The sequence below is a fragment of the Stenella coeruleoalba genome (assembly GCF_951394435.1).
Source record: "Stenella coeruleoalba genome assembly, chromosome: 1".
Classification (NCBI taxonomy): domain Eukaryota; kingdom Metazoa; phylum Chordata; class Mammalia; order Artiodactyla; family Delphinidae; genus Stenella; species Stenella coeruleoalba.
The window spans coordinates 30,262,550-30,281,606 of NC_137169.1; the positions used below are offsets into that span (position 1 = coordinate 30,262,550).

General features: G+C 46.5%; 2 protein-coding genes across 12 annotated transcripts in view; both read right to left on the bottom strand.

Annotated features, from left to right (window-relative positions):
• The window catches only part of MTF1 (metal regulatory transcription factor 1), a 39,351-nt gene extending 35,396 nt beyond the window's left edge, over positions 1-3,955 (bottom strand). For 2 of the 3 annotated variants that reach the window (XR_013827852.1, XM_079918815.1), the window contains exons 1-2: positions 3,885-3,955; positions 1,645-2,103 (exon numbers count right to left, since the gene is read on the bottom strand). Coding sequence is in view for 2 of the 3 variants with exons in the window: in XM_079918815.1 (XP_079774941.1) it covers positions 1,645-2,052 (408 nt within the window). In the remaining variant the exon portion in view is untranslated. The remainder of the gene's footprint in view (positions 1-1,644; positions 2,104-3,884) is intronic. The other variant, XM_079918816.1, reaches the window with a different exon arrangement.
• A 1,362-nt stretch (positions 3,956-5,317) lies between these two features.
• Positions 5,318-19,057, bottom strand: part of INPP5B (inositol polyphosphate-5-phosphatase B) — a 47,265-nt gene continuing 33,525 nt past the window's right edge. For 7 of the 9 annotated variants that reach the window (XM_079918478.1, XM_079918470.1, XM_079918472.1 and 4 more), the window contains 10 exons: positions 16,903-17,012; positions 15,957-16,092; positions 14,273-14,383; positions 13,209-13,371; positions 11,929-12,164; positions 10,084-10,197; positions 8,238-8,322; positions 7,736-7,863; positions 6,403-6,514; positions 5,318-6,154 (listed from right to left, as the gene is read on the bottom strand). In XM_079918478.1, the coding sequence (XP_079774604.1) occupies positions 6,039-6,154; positions 6,403-6,514; positions 7,736-7,863; positions 8,238-8,322; positions 10,084-10,197; positions 11,929-12,164; positions 13,209-13,371; positions 14,273-14,383; positions 15,957-16,092; positions 16,903-17,012 (1,311 nt within the window). In that variant the 3' untranslated portion in view covers positions 5,318-6,038. Of the gene's footprint in view, positions 6,155-6,402; positions 6,515-7,735; positions 8,097-8,237; positions 8,323-10,083; positions 10,198-11,928; positions 12,165-13,208; positions 13,372-14,272; positions 14,384-15,956; positions 16,093-16,902; positions 17,013-19,057 lie in introns of those variants that run through there. The other 2 variants (XM_079918471.1, XM_079918473.1) reach the window with 2 other exon arrangements.

A 19,057-nucleotide genomic window follows, 5' to 3' on the forward strand; every position in this document is an offset into this window, starting at 1 on the left:
TGTGAGCCACAACTGCTGAGCCTGCGTGCCACAACTACTGAAGCCCACGCACCTAGAGCCCGTGCTCTGCAAAAAGAGAAGCCACTGCAATGAGAAGCCCACGCGCCACAACGAAGAATAACCCCCGCTCGCCACAACTAGAGAAAGCCTGTGCACAACAACGAAGACCCAACACAGTCAAAAATAAAATAAATAAATTTTTAAAAAAAAGAAGAAAGGAAGCACTGGGACCAGCGGGCAGCAGCTGCAGGAAGGCAGATTTTGGCTCCATACGAGCAAAAGCTTTCTAACAATCAGATCTGGCCAAAAAACTTTGTATTAGGCTGAACTGTGAAACACTGTGCTCTCGTCATTCTGTAAGTGTTCAAGCAGAGACCAGAGGAATTGGTGTCAGAGATGCTGCAGAGAGATCCCTACATGAGGTGGGAGGTAAGACAAGATGGTCTCGCTAGGGTTCCTTCCAGCTCTGAGGTTCTAAGGCTAGCAAAGGAAAACCAAATGCCACGAAAAAAAAGATTCTCCAGTTTCAAGACCTGAATTACAGCAAAAGAGAAAAATATCCTGCTAAACAATTTACCCAATGGCTGTTTGGTAACATCTTACATTTAGTCCCTGGCATTGCAACTACCAGGGATCGTTTTTTTTCCTAGTTGACCTGCAATTAGTTCCCGGATAATGTATATCACTACTTTTAAACCACATCTTTTACTCTGCTAATTATCACCCCTAGTACAATTTGTACAATGCTTTACAGTTTTCGAAGCATTGTAATATGTGTTACCTTCCGCACATTAGCTAAATACGAGACGAAAACTTCTTTTAGATAACCTGCTCTCATTTACTGCCTCCTGCTCGAGCTTCTTACAAAAGAAAGCTAGCCTTGGGCTTCCCTGGTGGAGCAGTGGTTAAGAATCCGCCTGCCAATGCAGGGGACACGTTCAAGCCCTGGTCCGGGAAGATCCCACATGCCACGGAGCAACTAAGCCCGTGAGCCACAACTACTGAGCCTGCGCTCTAGAGCCCGCAAACCACAACTACTGAGCCCGCGTGCCACAACTACTGAAGCCCGTGTGCCTAGAGCCCATGCTCCACAACAAGAGAAGCCACCGCAATGAGAAGCCCGTGCACCGCAACGAAGAGTAGCCCCCGCTCACCACAACTAGAGAAAGCAGGCGCGCAGCCCACACGCAGCAACAAAGGCCCAACTCAGCCAAAAATAAAAATAAATTAATCAACTAAAAAAAAAGAAAGCTAGCCTTTATTATCCATTAAACTTTCACTAATAAAGTATAGTCCAGCAAATATTTATCTCTCCAAAACAAGTCATTTTTACACAACTCAAAGATAAGCCAAATCCAGTTATTTCCACATCAGAGACACGGATTTACCTCAGTGAAATGTCTATTTTATTTATGATCTGGGGAAGATATTTGCAATTTAGTTTTCCCAGATTTCCATGCAGCCATACACACCAAAAGTTCCAGAAAGCAGTCACAACAAAAAACATGAAGCATATACAGTAAGGAAAGCCACTGTAGGTCCTAATTCCAGGGGCTCCTATACTCCCTGGCTGAAACTGCTGATAAGAGTTGTGTAAGGACTTCCCCAAAGCCAAACTGGGCCCTCACCCACTGCTTTACTTACTTCTTTACGTTTCGTTTCTGGACATTCCGACTGCAGTGTGAGGGTTGCACCTTCGATATTTCTTGGCATGGGCGTGGAACCAGGGTTTATTGTTAAATGAATCTGATCTGGTGAGATAATGTGTTGCACATAACCCTGGGACATTGCTTCATGATCTATTAGATGAAAACCCTCTTCACCCCCTACTAGAAAAGGCAAGTGTTCTCCACACTGTCCATCGTCATCGTCATCTTCCAAAGTGCCAGGATCCTGCTCGATAAGAACAGTTGTCCTATCATAAACAGTTCCAGATGAGGAAGGCACCAGTCCATTCTTATCCACAAACCTGAGCATCTTGTCATCGGGGGTCAGCTCATCTTCCTCTACCTCAAAGTAGCTGATGCTGTCGTCTGGACTGTGTTCCCCCATGGTTCAGTTGTGCTCAGCCCAATTGTGAGAAATGGAAAGGTAGTGACCTGTCTGCAACAGAACAAAGCCAGAGTCAGAGCCATACCATAGGACCCAGGGACCTCCTCAGCAATCACAGGGCTCTTTTATCCTCTTCTTTCAAGAGCAGGACAAAGTAAATGAAAAACATCTTCCTTGGGACTTTTTTTTTTTTTAAGTTTAAAACCATCAAGTCATTTTGAAGGGAAAACAATATCTTTTTAAATAAATTGAAGTAATGGGAATTCCCTGGCGGTCCAGTGGTTAGGACTCCACGCTTTCACTGTTGAGGGCCCAGGTTCAATCCCTGGTCAGGGAACTAAGATGCCAAAAGCCGCTTAGCGCAGCCAAAAAGATTTTTAATAAAAATGAAAATAAAAAATGGAAGTAATAAGCAGCAGCTTATAAGACCTTCCAAATGTGCCTTACTGCCAAACACTGTGAAGGCTGGTCAAAACACTTAAGGGGAAATAGGGGCAAACTGTTTCAAAGCTGAGTTGCTATAAATCTTAAAGCAAGGGAACTCCACCTAAATATCCCCCAAATCAGACCGTGAGGCAGTAAGTCTATGCTGGAAGGAGTAGGGCTTTGGAGGCAGGGTCACCTACCCACAAATCCCGGCTTTACTACATACTACTTGGGTAGCTTTCTGTGCCTCACTTTTCTCATACGTAAGGTGGAACTGGTAATTCCTGTTCTCAGGAAATTGTTATGCAGAGTAAAAGACATAATGTGTGTTAAAGCACAATGTCTGACAACAGTAGAGAAATCAAGTGTGAATCTGTTCCCTCCTTCTGAGAACAGATGTTTCAGCTTCTGGGTAGTGGGGCTAATCTCTTATCAGGTATATGTAATGAAGATCACTTTATCTATTTATCTCCTAAAACAATCTGGTGTCCACTAGAAGCTATGCTTTATAGTGTGCTCTCTGCAATGAGGAAATGATGAGTCTTATTTTTGTTTCTACTGCTTCTAGCACAGTACACTGACACGAGGAGTTCAGGATATGTCAGTTAAATGAATGAAAGGCCTGCGGCTATACTCTCTTGGAAAGATAAACTCTCTTGGGAAAAATACCAAATTTGAAGTTTTCCTGTTCTGGAATAGTGATTCTTCTTCTACCTGTAAACACACAGGTTCTACAAACGCGGGTTTGGCACACATAACAGAGAATTTAAAAATAATCACTTTTCGTTTTCAGTCTGGCTTTGCACTTTATCTTTCTCTTCTGCTCCGGATTAGAAAGTGAACCCTTACTCGGTAGGGCGGTTAGACAGAGTGGTAGTTACCAGAGACAGGCCAAGGGATCTGAGCCGGGAGGAACCGGCCCGACCCCTTGCTCTGGCTTACGCAACCCGGTAGATGCACATTTCGCTGCATCTGAGAGGAGAGATAAGAGCACCGGGGGCCCCACTGGGCTGCCCCAGCACCACAGGCGGCAACGCGGAGACCAACTGTCCGGAACAAACAAGACCAGGAGGTTTGAGGGTGGCAAACGAGAAATACAAACAGAGCACCCTTGAGAGGAGGCTGGGAAAAGGAACCTGTCTGGGACAGTCCCCAGTCCAGGGCTACACGGAAAAACCCGAAGTCAGGCTGGGGGGCTCCAAGCCGGGCGAAGAGGGGCAGGGTCCGGATCTCCATGGAAACAGGGGAGGGGGGCTGGATACCCATCCCCATGGAAACGGAGGAGGGGTGGGGTCCCTATGGTGACCGGTCTAGGGTCCCTACTGGAAAATGCTTCAGGAGGGAGCCTAAGTCCCGCGCCCCCCGGGAAGTCCCCAGCCCAGGCCGCGTCTGGTATCGCCTTTTACCTCCGCGGCTCCCGGCAACAGCGGCGGCGGCAGCAGCTTCTCCCCTCCCCAGCGGCACCATGATTGCCCCCACCTTCGCCGAACGTCACTTCCGCTTCCGCTTTCCGGAGGAAGGAGGAGATAGTGGCTCCGCCTCTCCCTGACGCTTCTGGTTGGTTTAGTCGGTGTGGGGGCTGAGCTCGAGCCTCCAATTGGCGAGCGGAAGGGGGGGCGGGGTGGGCACCACGGAGACCTCGCGGGGCCACGAGTTCGTCCCGCGCTGGGCAGCGCCCGCCTCGTCCTCCACCTGGGGGGGGCGGGGGTTGCCTGCAGGGAGTCGGGGCTCGGCTCAAGAGGCACCAGACGCAAGGAAGAGTGATCAGACCCCCGGCCACTAATCCAAAGTAGCCCCAGCCCGGCTTGCGCTCCCCTCACCTTAGCAGCCACAACCGCAGCGGGAAGGACCCCAGTTAGCCGCCGAATTCGTACCCGGACCGCAAGGGGGAAGCCTGGAAGGCTGTGACATTCCGGGTTTCTCCTTGTGGCCCCAGCTACCCCTTCTCACCTAACAAAGTTAATATGGGCAGGAGGGTCCCAGAAAGGAAGACTGGACACAAATGGCAGAAATGGGGAGTATTCCAAGCCTGGCCAGAGGACGCCACCACCTCTTCCCCCCTTCACAGCCTCGCTTAAAACGCCCAACTCCCTTCCTCCTCACACCCCTGCCCAGGCCGTCTCTCCCGGCTTTTTCCCCTGCACAGGACTGTCGGCTTCCATGGAACTCGTGCCCGGGCCAGGCAACGCCACCTACTGGCCATTCTTTCTTTAACCGTTCACATTGTCAGCGTACCGGCCGGTATCTAAATCACTTACACTGCCAAGGACTAGTGGTGATCCAAGAAGCGATTTTGCATGTGCCTTTACTCTGCTCCTGACCTGTAAATATCTAGCTGTCAGAACCTCTTAGCAGCCGCTGCCATTTTCCCCATAAGCTACTTCTCTAGAATATTAAAAGTGGGACAACCCTCAGAAACTAGATCAGGGGTCAAGGGGTTGGGGCCATGCCTGTACCATCTCTTGCTTGAAAAGGTAAATAGTGGCTGTTATCACCAGACTGCCAGGCAAATATCTCTCTGGCCCCTGACCAGCTGCCCCAGTGCTTTTTTATTTTATTTTATTTATTTATTTATTTGGCTGCGTCGGGCCTTAGTTGCGGCGCATGGGATCCTTGTTGTGACGAGCAGGCTCTTCGTTGCGGTGCGCGGGCTTCTCTCTAGTTGCGGCATGTGGGACTTTAGTTCCTCGACTAGGGATTGAACCCGCATTCCCTGCGTTGGAAGGCGGATTCTTACCCACTGGACCACCAGGGACCACCCTGCCCCAGTGCTTAAGCCACAAATGTCCAGCTGCTGAGAGCTGCCATCTCTTAAAAAATAAAAGCAACCAACCACTGTTAAAAATACATTTATCATTAAAATATATTACACGTATAAGAGAGGGGATGCATTATATACAGTTTGGAGGATTTGTTGGCCCAGAAAATTCCACTTGTTTCACCAGAACACCAATTTCTTCAATATTTTCATTTTCAAGCCACTACATTGCCCTCGGAGGCTGAGTGGCCAGCTCTAGAGTTGTTGAGCCATATCTGAGTGGGAAGTGGGGTAGGGTTTGCAATATGTGTACACACATGTCCTCAGAGAACTGGAAGCATCTGGGGTGGCTGTGGGCTCTTTATCCAGCAGCTTCCATTTGCATTCTTGCCGTCCAACTCATCCATCCTTCAGGACTCCAAAGTTTGTTCAAATATCTGATCACGGGGAGCCCAGCCCAAGCTGCAGGGAAGGCACTATATGCCCTGGAGGCAGGTTGAGTGAGCACAAGAAGTACAGTCGTTTAAACATTAAAAAAAAAAAAAGATCTATCTGTTAAATAACTAAATTTGAACGTTGAATGTCAGTTTTATTGTGGTGGATTTCCCCTCATGTCTTCACAACTCGCAGCAGCACCGAGTGTGACAGTCATGGTGGGGAGGGCAGTCTGGGCTCAGGAAACAGGCAGCTGCCACTCTGGCATCCCAGTGGGCTCACGTGCTCTTAGGGCAGCTTTGGAGCTGAAATAGGTGGGGCTGGTAATTGGCTGCCTCAGGCAGAATAGGAGAGGAGATGGACAGGCTCAGGGTGAGTTGCAGAGGAACTGGTGAATAAATTCTTGAGCCTTCTTCTTCTCTGCCACTTCAAGCTTTTGGTGACCAGCTGGGTTTCGAAGCAGTAAGCTACCAAATATGCTAGCTGTATGAAAAACCCAGAAAACATATGATTCAGCATAAGAAGTACTACTTATTCTTGTGTTCTTAGGAGTGGGGAGAGGTGCCCCAAAGCAGTATTTTCTGCTTTAAAATAACTATTTGAGAGTAAACTTTGCCCAGAGCTTGAGATTTTAGTTCTACTGCAGTGGACTTGGGACATTCCTCAACCACATTTCTCTTATTAATGAGTCAGTCTGCAGAGATGCTTTCCACACACACTTGGTGGCTTACCTAGAATATTACCATCCAAATGATTTTTTGCTGAATTTTTCAGCAGTTCTTGCAAAAACGCCATCAAGTAGATGAAGACATTTCTGTGGCATGCGGGAAGGGTAGCAATGACCTGAAAGAGGGAGAACTGGGATTTGTCTTTTTGTTCATTCAATCGTTTCCCAAGTGCCTGCTATACTCCAGGAACTGAGTACATGATCCGGGTACATGAGTAGTAAGACTGTACACTGAAAACCTTGATCACCTGCCACAGGTGCCAAAACAGAAGCATAGATCAAGCATTACATGAATTTAGAGGTCAAACTTCTAACTGCACGTTCTCAAAAGACTTAAGAGAACCGAAAACATTTTAGTTGCGTCTTGAATATAAGAGAAGATTGCACTTGCAGAGGTAAGGACTAGGGCATTTAGGGCAAAAGAAAGTGTAGAAAAGGCGAGGTAAGGAAAACAGTGAGATAAGAAGAAAGAACACATCATGAGAAGTCAATTTTGGCAGGAGCACTACTGTTTGAACAGGCCCTGAGCTTGGAAGAGCTGATCAGGCTAGAATTCAATGAGTACTCTGGCTATCTGCATTTCAGAATCGGTTGGGAAGCCTGTACAAAATATATCCCAAAAGAGATTTTGAGGGACCTCCCTGGCAGTCCAGTGGTTAAGCCTCCACGCTTCCACTGCAGGGGGCACGGGTTCAACCCCTGGTCAGGGAACTAAGATCTTGCATACCAAGTGGTGCAGCCAAAAAAAAAAAAAGAAGAGAGAGATTTTGATTTTTTGATTTAGTGGAGGTGGGGGGGTAAGGCTCTGGATCGTGTATTGTTAGCATGTTTTTTAGATTATTCTTCTATGGCAGGTTACATATGTGAATGACTAGACTAGATCATAAAAAGTCCCGAACATTTGTTTAAGAAAATCCTTAATTGGCAATGGATAGCGTTTCTGACCAACAGCAACATGACAAGAGCTTTAGAACCCCAAATCTAATGGGAGTACGCAAAACAAATCAGCAGAGGGAAAGCATGAATGCAGGGTCCTGAACCAAGGAAAGTGGAACTAGTACGGAAGACAAGTGACAGAGCAAGGGGACTGAGCGTGTGGGAGGTGAGGAGAGGGGGAGTCAGAAATGACTCAGGTTTCTGGGTTGAGTCACTGGAATTAAGGTGATGCCATTAAAAGGAAAAGGGACATGAAGGGAAGAGCGGGTTTGGGACGGAAAGACTTGGAGTCGAGTTTCTAAGACACTGAGTTTGGGGGATGGTGCCCACTTTGTTCCCTCAGGTGCAATGAGACCCGGGGCTGCAACATGAATGCGCTGATGCTCCACGCTTCCCCTCACCTGTTTACTTGCTGTGAGGTTGCCAGAACACTCCAAGCAGTCGTGGTAGACGCTGTAACAGATGACGGGCTCCGGCAGGCTCTCCAGGAAAAGCAGCAGGGCTTCGGCTATGGAGTGATTGCTAGCAGCTTTGGGCCCATCGTTAAGGAATAGGGGATGCTGCTGCCATGGTCATGGTTAGGAAAAGCCCCAGGAGCCAGCATGTGCCAGAGTGCTGCCTGCCCAGCCAGGCTCTCTGCTTGGAGCTAGGATGCCGGGCTGACATCTTGAAGGGGCCAAGCTGCCTGTCAGCTTCGCCGGGCCCTCCTGAATTCCTGCTATATATTGGTTGCTTAAAGTTGTAAAGTCTTCTCTATACAAACTTTAAGTAAGAAAAACATAACAGCTGAGGACACAATATCTGATTTTGAGCCTTAAAATATCATCCTTTCCTTTTGCTCACCTCTCTTTCTCATATTCACACACACATACACGCGTGCACGCATGAACGTCTGAAGGATACAGAGGGTATCAATCATTCCGGTATCCAAACAGTCCCTGATATGCTCAAATTCCAACCTTAGGCCTGGCTGCTGAAACAGATCTTCCTGAAAAAGGGAAGAAAGTCACAAAATAATTCTATTTTCAGAAAAGCAGCAATGATTTCCTGACCTAGAAATATAATCACCAGCAGGGTACAAAAGGGGGCAGCATGGTGAGGCCTTTGAATCACCCCACTAGACAATGTGATGTAGGCTGATGTGGCTAATTCATCTTGCAGGCCTTCCCAGCCACGCTCCCACAATAGGTCTTCAGCACAAGACATCTATTAGAAGAGAACTCCCTGGCGGTCCAGTGGTTAGGACGCCGTGTTTCCACTGCAGGGGGTGTGGGTTTGATCTCTGGTGATCCAACCGAAGGGAAAACTTTAAAGTAGCTACGTTTCCTGCAGTGTTACGGAGGTATTGACCAGAAAGGGAAAAAACTGAAGAAAATACATCATTTATAAGATGGAGAAAGTTAACATGGCACCTCAGTGCTTTGAGAAAACGAGATTATGGCAATAAAGTATTTCTATGAGTCCTAGGATCCCTTATATTTGTTTTATAAAATAACTTAATGTCCTATAACCGTGAACAATAATATTATATGTATTGCTCAAAAGTTACACCTGAAAGGAGCTCTGTAGAGAAGGTAGACTAGCATGGTTCTTAAGAATGTGACTTTGGGCTTCCCCAGGTGGCATGCAGTGGTTAAGAATCCGCCTGCCAATGCAGGGGACACGGGTTAGAGCCCTGGTCCGGGAAGATCCCACATGCGGCGGAGCAACTAAGCCTGTGCGCCACAACTACTGAGCCTGCGCTCTAGAGCCCACGAGCCACAACTACTGAAGCCTGCGCACCACAACTACTGAAGCCTATGCACCTAGAGCCCATGCTTCACAACAAGAGAAGCCACCATCATGAGAAGCCCGCACACCGCAACGAAGAGTAGCCCCCGCTCGCTGCAACTAGAGAAAGCCCAAGCTCAGCAACGAAGACTCAACGCAGCCAAAAATAAATAAATAAGTAAATAAATGAAAAAAAAAAAAAAAAAGAATGTGACTTCTATAGACTCTCTGGGTTCAAATCCCAATCCTGCCCATCTGTTAGCTTTGGGACCCTGATCAAGTTACTTAACATTTCTGGGAATCTGTTTCCTCATCTGAGTACTACTGTGAGAACTAAATGAGGTAGTGCTGTAAAACATTTAGTACAGTGTTTGGGACATTGTAATGCTCAATAAATCTGAGGGGAAAAGTGGAGAGAGAGTATCCTAAGAATGTATGTTGCTCCGAAGTGGCAGAGCTGTGGTAGATCAGAGTTTCTATTTATCTCCGTGGGACCCAGATAAGTGAGTCAGTGAAACTGACCAATCTGAGCTCTGAAATCTGAAATCAGGCTTCCTGAGTCATGGCCCCGGGAGTTCCACTGGTCCCCTGCCTGTCTGGCTTGTCAACAAGTTAGCCGCCCCTCCCATTCCTAGAAGCTGGCAAGAGTTTCCACAAAGGAGAGCAGCCGGACATCCTGAGAAGGCTCCAGAGGGCTTTCCACCTGGGGGACCCCAGAGGACCAGGGAGGGAACATGCTGTGCTGGGAAGGCCCTGCTATGTGAGGCTGCCTCCCCTGGGAGGAATCAAGTGCTGTATGTAATAGCGGGGCCTCACAGGGGTGTGGAACGTGAACCTACTGACCTTCACTCCCCGGGGTAAGAACAGCTTTCCACAGTTTCTGCAGGGGAAAAGCTTTTTATGCCCGAAGTTCTCAGGGCTGATGGTTTTTCTTAAGGCAGCATGGCCTCTGCCAGGTGTGCCTGCTTCATCCACCTACCTGCTGGATGGCATTTCGGTACAGGTAATCAACCATCATCAAGAGCTCTTTGGGGATGTCCATGGGTCTTTCCAACTGGCTCCCATCATCTTCAGTCTGAAGTTGCATCAGAGTCTGAGAAGAAATAAAAAGCATGATCAGAAGGGCCACCAATAGAGCTTCTGCCAGGCTGGCTTCAGGAGAACGCAGGACATGGAGACAGCAAACCCATGGAAGAACTTGGAAACGTTTTGATGTCCCTAAGCAAACATTCAGCAGGCAAAAATGAAATCAGGTGACATGATCAAGGTACAAAGGGTGACTTTTGAGAACTGGGAGTGGCTTACGGCAAGCAGTTTCGATCAGGTGAAATGTGCATCATCTTAGAAAAACATCCTGCCGATAGCACTTCACTGTCCGAATCAGAGAAATGGGGTGGTCTGGTGAAAAAAGAACACAGACGCGGGAATACAAAAACCCAAAAGCAAGGTCCAGGTGCAGGGTTAACTCGCCAGGGACTCATGACAAATCACTCCCCTCACTGGGCCTCTGTTTTCATCTATATAATGGAGAGGACAGAGTTCAAGAGTCCCTGAATTTAAAAAAATGCAATGGAGGAAAAAGGAAAGCATACCTATTGCCAAAAATCTGCTCCGAACTAGCTCCCCTGTATTAGAATTGTCTCCAGAGGAGCCTTTTATTTATTTATTTTTAAAATTTTATTGGAGTATAGTTGATTTACAATGTTGTGTTAGTTTCTGGTGTAGAGCAAAGTAGTTCAGTTATACATACACACATATCCATTCTTTTTTTTTTTTGGCCACACCATGCAGCCTGTGGGATCTCAGTTCCCCCACCAGGGATCGAACCTGGGCCCTCAGCAGTGAAAGTGCTGAGTCCTAACCACTGGACCACCAGGGAATTCCCAGTATGTTCATTCTTTTTCAGATTCTTTTCTCATATAGGTTACCACAGAATATTGAGCAGAGTTCCCTGTGTTATACGGTAGGTCCTTGTTGGTTATCTATCTTATATATAGTAGTGCGTGTATGTTAATCCCAAGCTCCTGATTTATCCCTCCCTGCCATGTTTCCCCTTTGGTAACCATAAGTTTGTGTTCAATATCTGTAAGTCTGCATAGGAGCCTTTTAGATCTCAGAAAATTTAGTTTAGGATGATAAACCAAGTGATGATTAAAACAGAAAAAGGAATAATATCATGGGCCAGGGACATTCCACCATCTTAGTATCTACGGCTGAGTTTCTCTAATATGTTATTATGAAAGACCGAAAAACATGGCAATAACATTTTGCAGCTTTTCCCATCAAGAGGTAGAGTCTTTCCCCATCCAGAATCTGGGCTGACCTCACAACTTGCTCCAACAAATAAAACATGGCAGAAGTGGTACCGTGTGAGTTTTGGAGCCTGGGCCACAAGGAGCCTCACACCTTCTGCTCTCAAACTCTTGCTACCACTTAGGGAAGCCCAGGCCAACGTACTGAATGACGAGAGCCCACGTTGAGGGAGAGGCCCAGTGAGCAGCCAACACCAAGAAAGTCAAGGAGGCCTCGTTGAACCCTCTGGCCATCACAGCTGCCGTCTGACTGCAACCACACAAATGAGCCTGGGCGAGACCAGAAGAGCCACACCGGAAACTCACAGTCATGAGAAGCAATAAGTTGCTGCAGTTTCAAACCACTGAAAATGTCAGGGTCTGTTAAACAGCAGTACACAACTCTACAGTAAGCAAACTCTACGGAGGCTGAAGAATCCTCAGGTCCCTGGGAAGGTAGGTACACGAGTATCCTGTTTGATTGGCTTGGCTGCTACACAGTTCTGGATGTTTCCTTGTGGCAGGTAACTCACCAGCTCTCTAATACTTTCTAGCGGCAGGTCCAAGATTGGCTCCTTCATGTAGCACAACGTGTGAATGGGCGATCCAAAACAGCTGGGCAGGTAGTTCCCAGACACAGACAAAAAGTAATCCTTTCCCCTGTCCAAGTGTAAAACCAGAATGTCCTCGATTTTGTCTTCACCCGAGTTGAGCTTCGTAGCTGTGGTCTTATTTACAAAGAGCTCCAATTCAATCTCAATGGCAGAATCTGAAAAAAAAACGTAAACAGTAACGCTGGTTGGCAGAAGGCCAAGAGTAAAGGGGAGAGAAGACGAGCGGGAAGAGGGTGAGGCATACAGGGTTAGGGGAGAAAATAAGAGGCATCAGCCAACCAACAAGAATTTACATGCTCAGCACTCAGACACGTGAACAAGGAGTTTACGGTCCAAGCGGGAATATGAAAACAGTAAACAAGAACATGAATAGGTAGCTGTGTTCTAAGTAGCACAGCTCAAGCTAGAAATGATTAATACAATAAGAAGGCGTGGCTCAAAGAGCTTGTCCTGAGCCAGCTCATATGAAGACACCCTATCCAGTAGAAAATACAGCACGTTATCAGACTGTGAACTGTCCACAAGACAGGCTTAACTCCTCTGCCTCACGGCACTACGGAGAGCGCCAAGGAGAAGTTGGGGGCAAGACACGGGTGGTACATCCTAGCGCCAGACATAATTTTTCTGGATGACCACCCTATTACCTTTGCCCACGAGAGCGGACAGTTGGGAGTTGATTATAGTGAGACAGAGGGTGAAAACGGCTCCTTTAACAGCAACACCTGCTTTACAGCACTCCTGTGCCTTCTCTCCCTGCGAAACTGTGGAACATCCACGCGACTGAGAATGCTTTTGAAACTGAACTCATGCTCCTTACTATTTTTTTTTTTTTTTTTTTTGCTGTACGTGAGCCTCTCACTGTTGTGGCCTCCCCCACTGCGGAGCACAGGCTCCGGACGCACAGGCTCAGCGGCCATGGCTCACGGGCCCAGCCACTCTGTGGCATGTGGGATCTTCCCGGACCGGGGCACGAACCCGTGTCCCCTGCATCGGCAGGCAGACTCTCAACCACTGCGCCACCAGGGAAGCCCCCTCTTTACTATTTTGTATTATGGATGGTTCATCCACAGGGCTTTGAAAAATGTTCAAGCAGACAACAAAACACTCAGACACAAAAAGCTTATTCCAGGAGAATGAGCAAAGATAGGGTAGGGTGTTCCCCAAACCAGCAACCAGGAACCTGGGAACGGAGGCCTTACCTGGCAGGAGGAACCCTCGGCTGGGGTTGGCGCTCAGCCACTGCTTACAGTAAGACTCTTCGTCAGGCTTGTTGATGAATTCAAACTGACACGGTACTTGTCCATTCCGAATGGTAAAGGACTCTATCTGCAGCTGCATGTACTTCACGTTCTGAAAACAGAACTGGGAACAAGCCCAGGACCAGTCAGACCAGTGCCCTCTCCTTGGCAACCTGCCTAGCCACCCCAAATGGGCAATCCTTGCCCTTTCTGGAAAGAAAACAAAGGACCATCTCTTTCAAATCATGTTTCTGCTTTCAAGTATTTACCTGGGAGGTCACAGCTACCATGAAAGACCAGTTGTCTGTGTTTAACTCAGAAATCCTAAACTCAAAAAACTCATGTTGTTTTACAAATAATTTCCTAACAGAATCCAAGTTTAAATCTTCTATACGCAAAGACCACATCCAAAACACCCTTCACACATTCCACTCCCCAAATCAACCTCCTCCAAGTAGCTGGACATCTAGGGCATTAAAAACACCCTCACCGTAAGTCCTCATTTAACTGACTTTTTGGTACAGTGAATTCTGAACGATCTATGCTATGGCACGTCTATGAAACATCTTTAGCCCTAACTTGACTTCTCCCAACGCCCATTACCTTTCCATACTGCTTTCCTTCCCATCAACTCATACGTACCCAAAATTTTGGACTCAATTTAATCTCAAAGCAAAGCATCAGTAGGAAGGCAAACCCAGTGCAAGAATACACACTAGCTATACTAAGATCAAATGAAACACAGTTTGGATCCTCTGTGCCTTATTTAACTCATGGATGGCCCACGTATGGGTAAAATATATGAGCCACAAAGGTTACAGGCTTTTCTGGTTAAGAAGATCAGGAGGTGAACCAACAGCCCCTCTCTTGTCAGCTGGCATCATCAGCCTCACTTTATCTAGAAGCAGCCGATCAAGACTACAGTCCAGTAGTCTGACAGGTGCCTCTTGCAATTCTGAGCCCCAGCAGGTGAGATTTACGTTCTGTGAAGAGAAGAGCCTGATGCCTTAGCACGTCCTTCCTACCTCTCGCTTGGAGAGGGACACAGAAGGAATGCTGTCATTTTCCATCTTATCCAGGGAGCGAACAATCTCCTCCAGAGTCTTCCGATAAAGCTCTTCATTTACGACCCTCACCTGGAAGGGAAACAGCAGAGACTGAATGCTTTGGCTTCTGCCCGTGTCCTCTTTTTCAGTTTAGAGGACATTCACGGCCTTGGGAAATAGCAGTTGATAGCAACACGAAAGTGAATACTAAATAGATTTAATTTAACGAACAAAGAACCCAATTAACAATAGATGTAGAAGGGTGCCCCAGAGGCAAAGCTTCTGGTAAAATCAACTGCTTCCTGATTAGCAGAAAACAGATGCAGGAGTGAAAGCTTGGCTGGCAGTTCTGCTGGGTCTTATGCCCGGGGCAGAAAGACGCCCAGTGCCTGGCTCTGCTAGGCTTGCTGCTGCCGACAGGTCTGCAGTGAGGAGCTCCTCCAGGGCTTTGATTTAAAGCAGCATTTCTCAGGCTCTTTTAAACATGTACTCCATCAGCCAAGAAGATTTTGTCAGGCCTTCCCTTCCTTATTTTGAATTACAATTTTTGTCATTTTCCAGTAATAAAACCTTACCTATAACATTCATTAGGCTTTTTGCAAACCACCCCCACCCTCGTAGATTCTGATGTGCCTCTACCCGCATCCTTGAGAACTGGTAATATAAAGAAACACATAAGTCACTGAAGAAGAGATACAAATGGAGAATACATAAATAAAAAGATGTTTACTGTAAATCAACTATACTTTGATAAAAAAAAGAAAAAATAGATTACAGAAACAGAAAAAAAAAGATGTTCAGCTTCACTAGTAATCAGGGAAGTGTAATCTAAAATAATGGAGTACCTTTCTCTTTTGGCTCACTGGGTCGGCAGAAATTTAAAAGATTGATAAAACCCAATATTAGCCAGGCTGTGGGAACACCAGCTCATCCAGAGTTGGTAGAAGTGTAAAATGGTAAGGGCTGTCGGGAGGATAATTTAGCAGACTCAAACAAATTTAGAATACGTTTTTCTTTGAACCACTAATTTCATCTCTAGGAATTTCACTCTACAGAAATATTCACAGTGGTACACAAAGATATATGTGAAGGGTGATCACTATAGCAATGAATACAATAGCAACATTTTGGAAACAACTTAAACGATCAATATATATTGGGGTTGGCCAAAAAGTTCCTTCGGGGTTTTCCATAATATTTTATGAAAACCCCGAAGGAACTTTCTGGCCAACCCCAATATATTACGGTTCATCCATACTATGAAATATTTTGCAGCCCTTAAAAATAATGAGGAGGGAGCTCTCCCTTTACTGACATGGAAAGATCTCTTAAAACATAGCCAGCGGGGAAAAAAGATGTTCTCAGAACAATATGCATGATATATCTTTTACAAAAAGGGAAAAACTTCCTCTACGCTATACATAGAATACTGACACACATTTGCATAGAAAAAGATCTAGAAAGATACAGTCCAAAGAGCAAAGGGGAACCTCCACGTATGTAGAAACATATAGTAGAAGTCTACAAAACAATTATGAATTAAATTTAAACAGCTTCCTCACACTCAAGGTAGGAGGAGGAGACTAGAAAGACAAAAGTGGTCTCAGCTGTGGTAACCAATTCCCTAGAGGACAATGACCAGAGGCACCAGCTGCCCACCTACCCCGATGTCAAACACTGAGCTGACGGGCTTGTGGTCGCTGGTCTTCAGGGCCATGTGGCTCTGGTAGCTCAGCTGAGTGATGTTCTTCCCTTTCCAGAGGACCCGGTCACACCAGGCGGGAGCACGACACTTGTCGCTGAAACGCAAAGTCCACACTGGGAGCCCTCCCAGGCACAGCAGCGCCCTCACCTGGTGAGCTCCCTGGCTCAGCTAGGGGTGACGGGGCAGTCTCCCAGTCCATGCAGCCGGAGATCTGAGAGGGCAGGGGCGATTTGGGCCCACTGAGGGGTAATGTGTATCCTGCGGGTATCACCCCAAACAACTGCGAAAGCTCAGAGCCAAAACGCCATTCAGAATGATTCTCTGCACTCTACTGTCCTATGGGGATCAGGCAAGAGTCACAGCCATCTGAGGGTGAAGGACTCTGTGGTCCTCAAAAGATGGTGGTTAAAACAGGTCGTGAATTCCTACTGCCTGGGTTCAAATCCTGCTTCTACGCTTGCCTGCCTGGGAAGCTCTTGAATTTTGGGGGTTTCAGTTCCCCAATCTATAAAATGAGGATAGTAAATCATACCTACTTCAATGGGGTGCAAGTAAAGTGTATTGAACAGTGCGTGGCATCCCACAGGCACCAATAAAAATATGAACTACTAGGTAAAGGCCAAGTACAAGCTCGGTTTGCTGCAATCATCACCCCAAGCGTAGCTGGAAGGTAAACGAGTCTCAAGAATTCTTATGAAGCAAAGGCTAAGGCAGTCAACAAGATGACGTGCGGGAAGGCAGGCTGCTTAATGAACAGATACTCAGAGAATGTTTGACCTGAGTACAAAACATGGGGAAGAAGTGATAGGAAACCTATCTTTTTCTTTAGGTCAATGAGGGCAAGTGCTTCCATAACTTTCTGAGTTTCCATCTGCTCAGCCCCCTGAAGCAACCTCTGACCTACCTGGTATCCCAATCGTCAGAGCCAGTGTCATACTTGTAGGTGGGCTGGAACGTGAGCTCACCCTCGTTGAAGCCTTCGAAGACAGCCTTTGCAGCGACCTGAGCTCTCAGCTACATGAAAGTACGGATAGAAAAAAAAAAAATCTCAGGATAACTGCTATTTGATGCATTTTCCCCTCTAACCTGCCTTCCTACGTGATAAAAGTGCATTCCCAGGACTTTGATAACACTAAAAAAAAAAAAAAAAAAAAACACTCAGGATAAAAAGGTCAAACCTTGGGCTTCCCTGGTGGCGCAGTGGTTAAGAATCCACCTGCCAATGCAGCGGACACGGGTTCGAGCCCTGGTCCGGGAAGATCCCACATGCCGCGGAGCAACTAAGCCCGTGCGCCACAACTACTGAAGCCCGAGCGCCTAGAGCCCGTGTTCCGCAACAAGAGAAGCCACCGCAATGAGAAGCCCGTGCGCAGCAACGAAGACCCAATGCAGCAAACAATAAATATAAGTAAAATAAATTTAAAGGAAAAAAAAAGGTCAAACCTTGAATTAGCAGAGGAAAGGAAATCAATCTGGAATCCAAACTCTAACCCCAAAGGAAAGGCCCATGAGAAAGCTATTCTGCAAGACCTTGAGTTAATTAACTCCTAGGAAAAGGAGCACGCTCACCATCCCTCCACCTGTTATACAGTTTTTAAGGCTCTTTTATAAAAGTATACCCACATCCGAGGGGCCTGAGTACCACCTTACTGAGACGTCCCTAGGAGGATTAGGTACCAAAGGACAGAGATTTTTCTCTTCCAGGTATCAACTGTGCTTCATCTGCATAGCACAGTTGTTCCAATTATACAGAGAAATAGAACTGCATAGAACAAGGTCTGGAAAGAAACAATCCAAAAAGCAAAGGGGAACTTCCATGTATGTAGAAATATATAGTAGAGGTATACCCAAACCATTATGAATTAAGTTTAAATTTAAATAATTTTTAAAGGAGTTTGTCAAATCAGTTATATGAACTGGGGTAAGCTCTGTGCTTTGGTTTCCCCATCCGTAAAATTTGGATTTATAATAGAATCTGCCTCACAGGATTGTTGCAGAGATAAGCTGTCAGCTTAGAACACTGCCTGACACATTACGATAGTAACTAGCACCCTTGTCACTGCAGTGATTCTAAGAGGTCCTTCTCAGCAAGACAGAAACCATAGGTGTTCCTGCCTCCTCCCTGGAGCACCGAGCTCGGCACTGTGTGGACTGGTGAAGAGCTGTCAGCTCCAACTTTGAGACAGAGTCAGCTATCCAGGGGACAGCAGCTGACAAACCCCAAAACGTGAATTCCTAAAAAAAAACTATTAAGAAAAAAACAACAGGAAACTTAAAAAATTTAGGTATTAGTGCAAGATGATTCTTAAATGGGTAAATATAGACCGTAAAACCGTCTACAAAGCAGAGAAACACACAGACTGGGTACCATTACTTAAGGAAAGACCAGAAAAGAGGGCAAGAGGAGGGACTTCCCTGGTGGCGCAGTGGTTAAGAATCTGCCTGCCAATGCAGGGGACACGGGTTCGAGCCCTGGTTCGGGAAGATCCCACATGTCGCGGAGCAACTAAGCCTGTGAGCCACAACTACTGAGCCTGCGCTCTAGAGCCCACAAGCCACAACTACTGAAGCCCATGCGCCTAGAGCCCATGCTCCGCAACAAGAGAAGCCACCACGATGAGAAGCCCACACACTGCAACGAAGAGTAACCCCCGCTCGCCGCAACTAGAGAAAGTCTGCACACAGCAACCAAGACCCAACGCAGCCATAAATAAATTAATTAATTTAAAAAAAAAAGGCAAGAGGAGATGGTATTGAACTACCAGGGAAATGAGAATGCCGCAGTCCAGAAAACAGTGGCAAGAAATAGATAGTTACAGAACAGACTGGGTTAAGGCTGAAATGGAAATTAAAGAGAATAGTTTACTAAGGAAAAGAGTGAGAGAGAAAAATGGATCGATAAAGAGATTATTCCATAAAGAAAGACATAACAGACTCGAGATTTTCTTTTTCCCCCTTCAACTGATCTGCACTGGGGGAAAAATAAAGGAAACAGAAAGATTTAGACTAATGACAATACAAAGAAGATTGAAAGGGAGATACAGGCTAAAGAGAAAAAG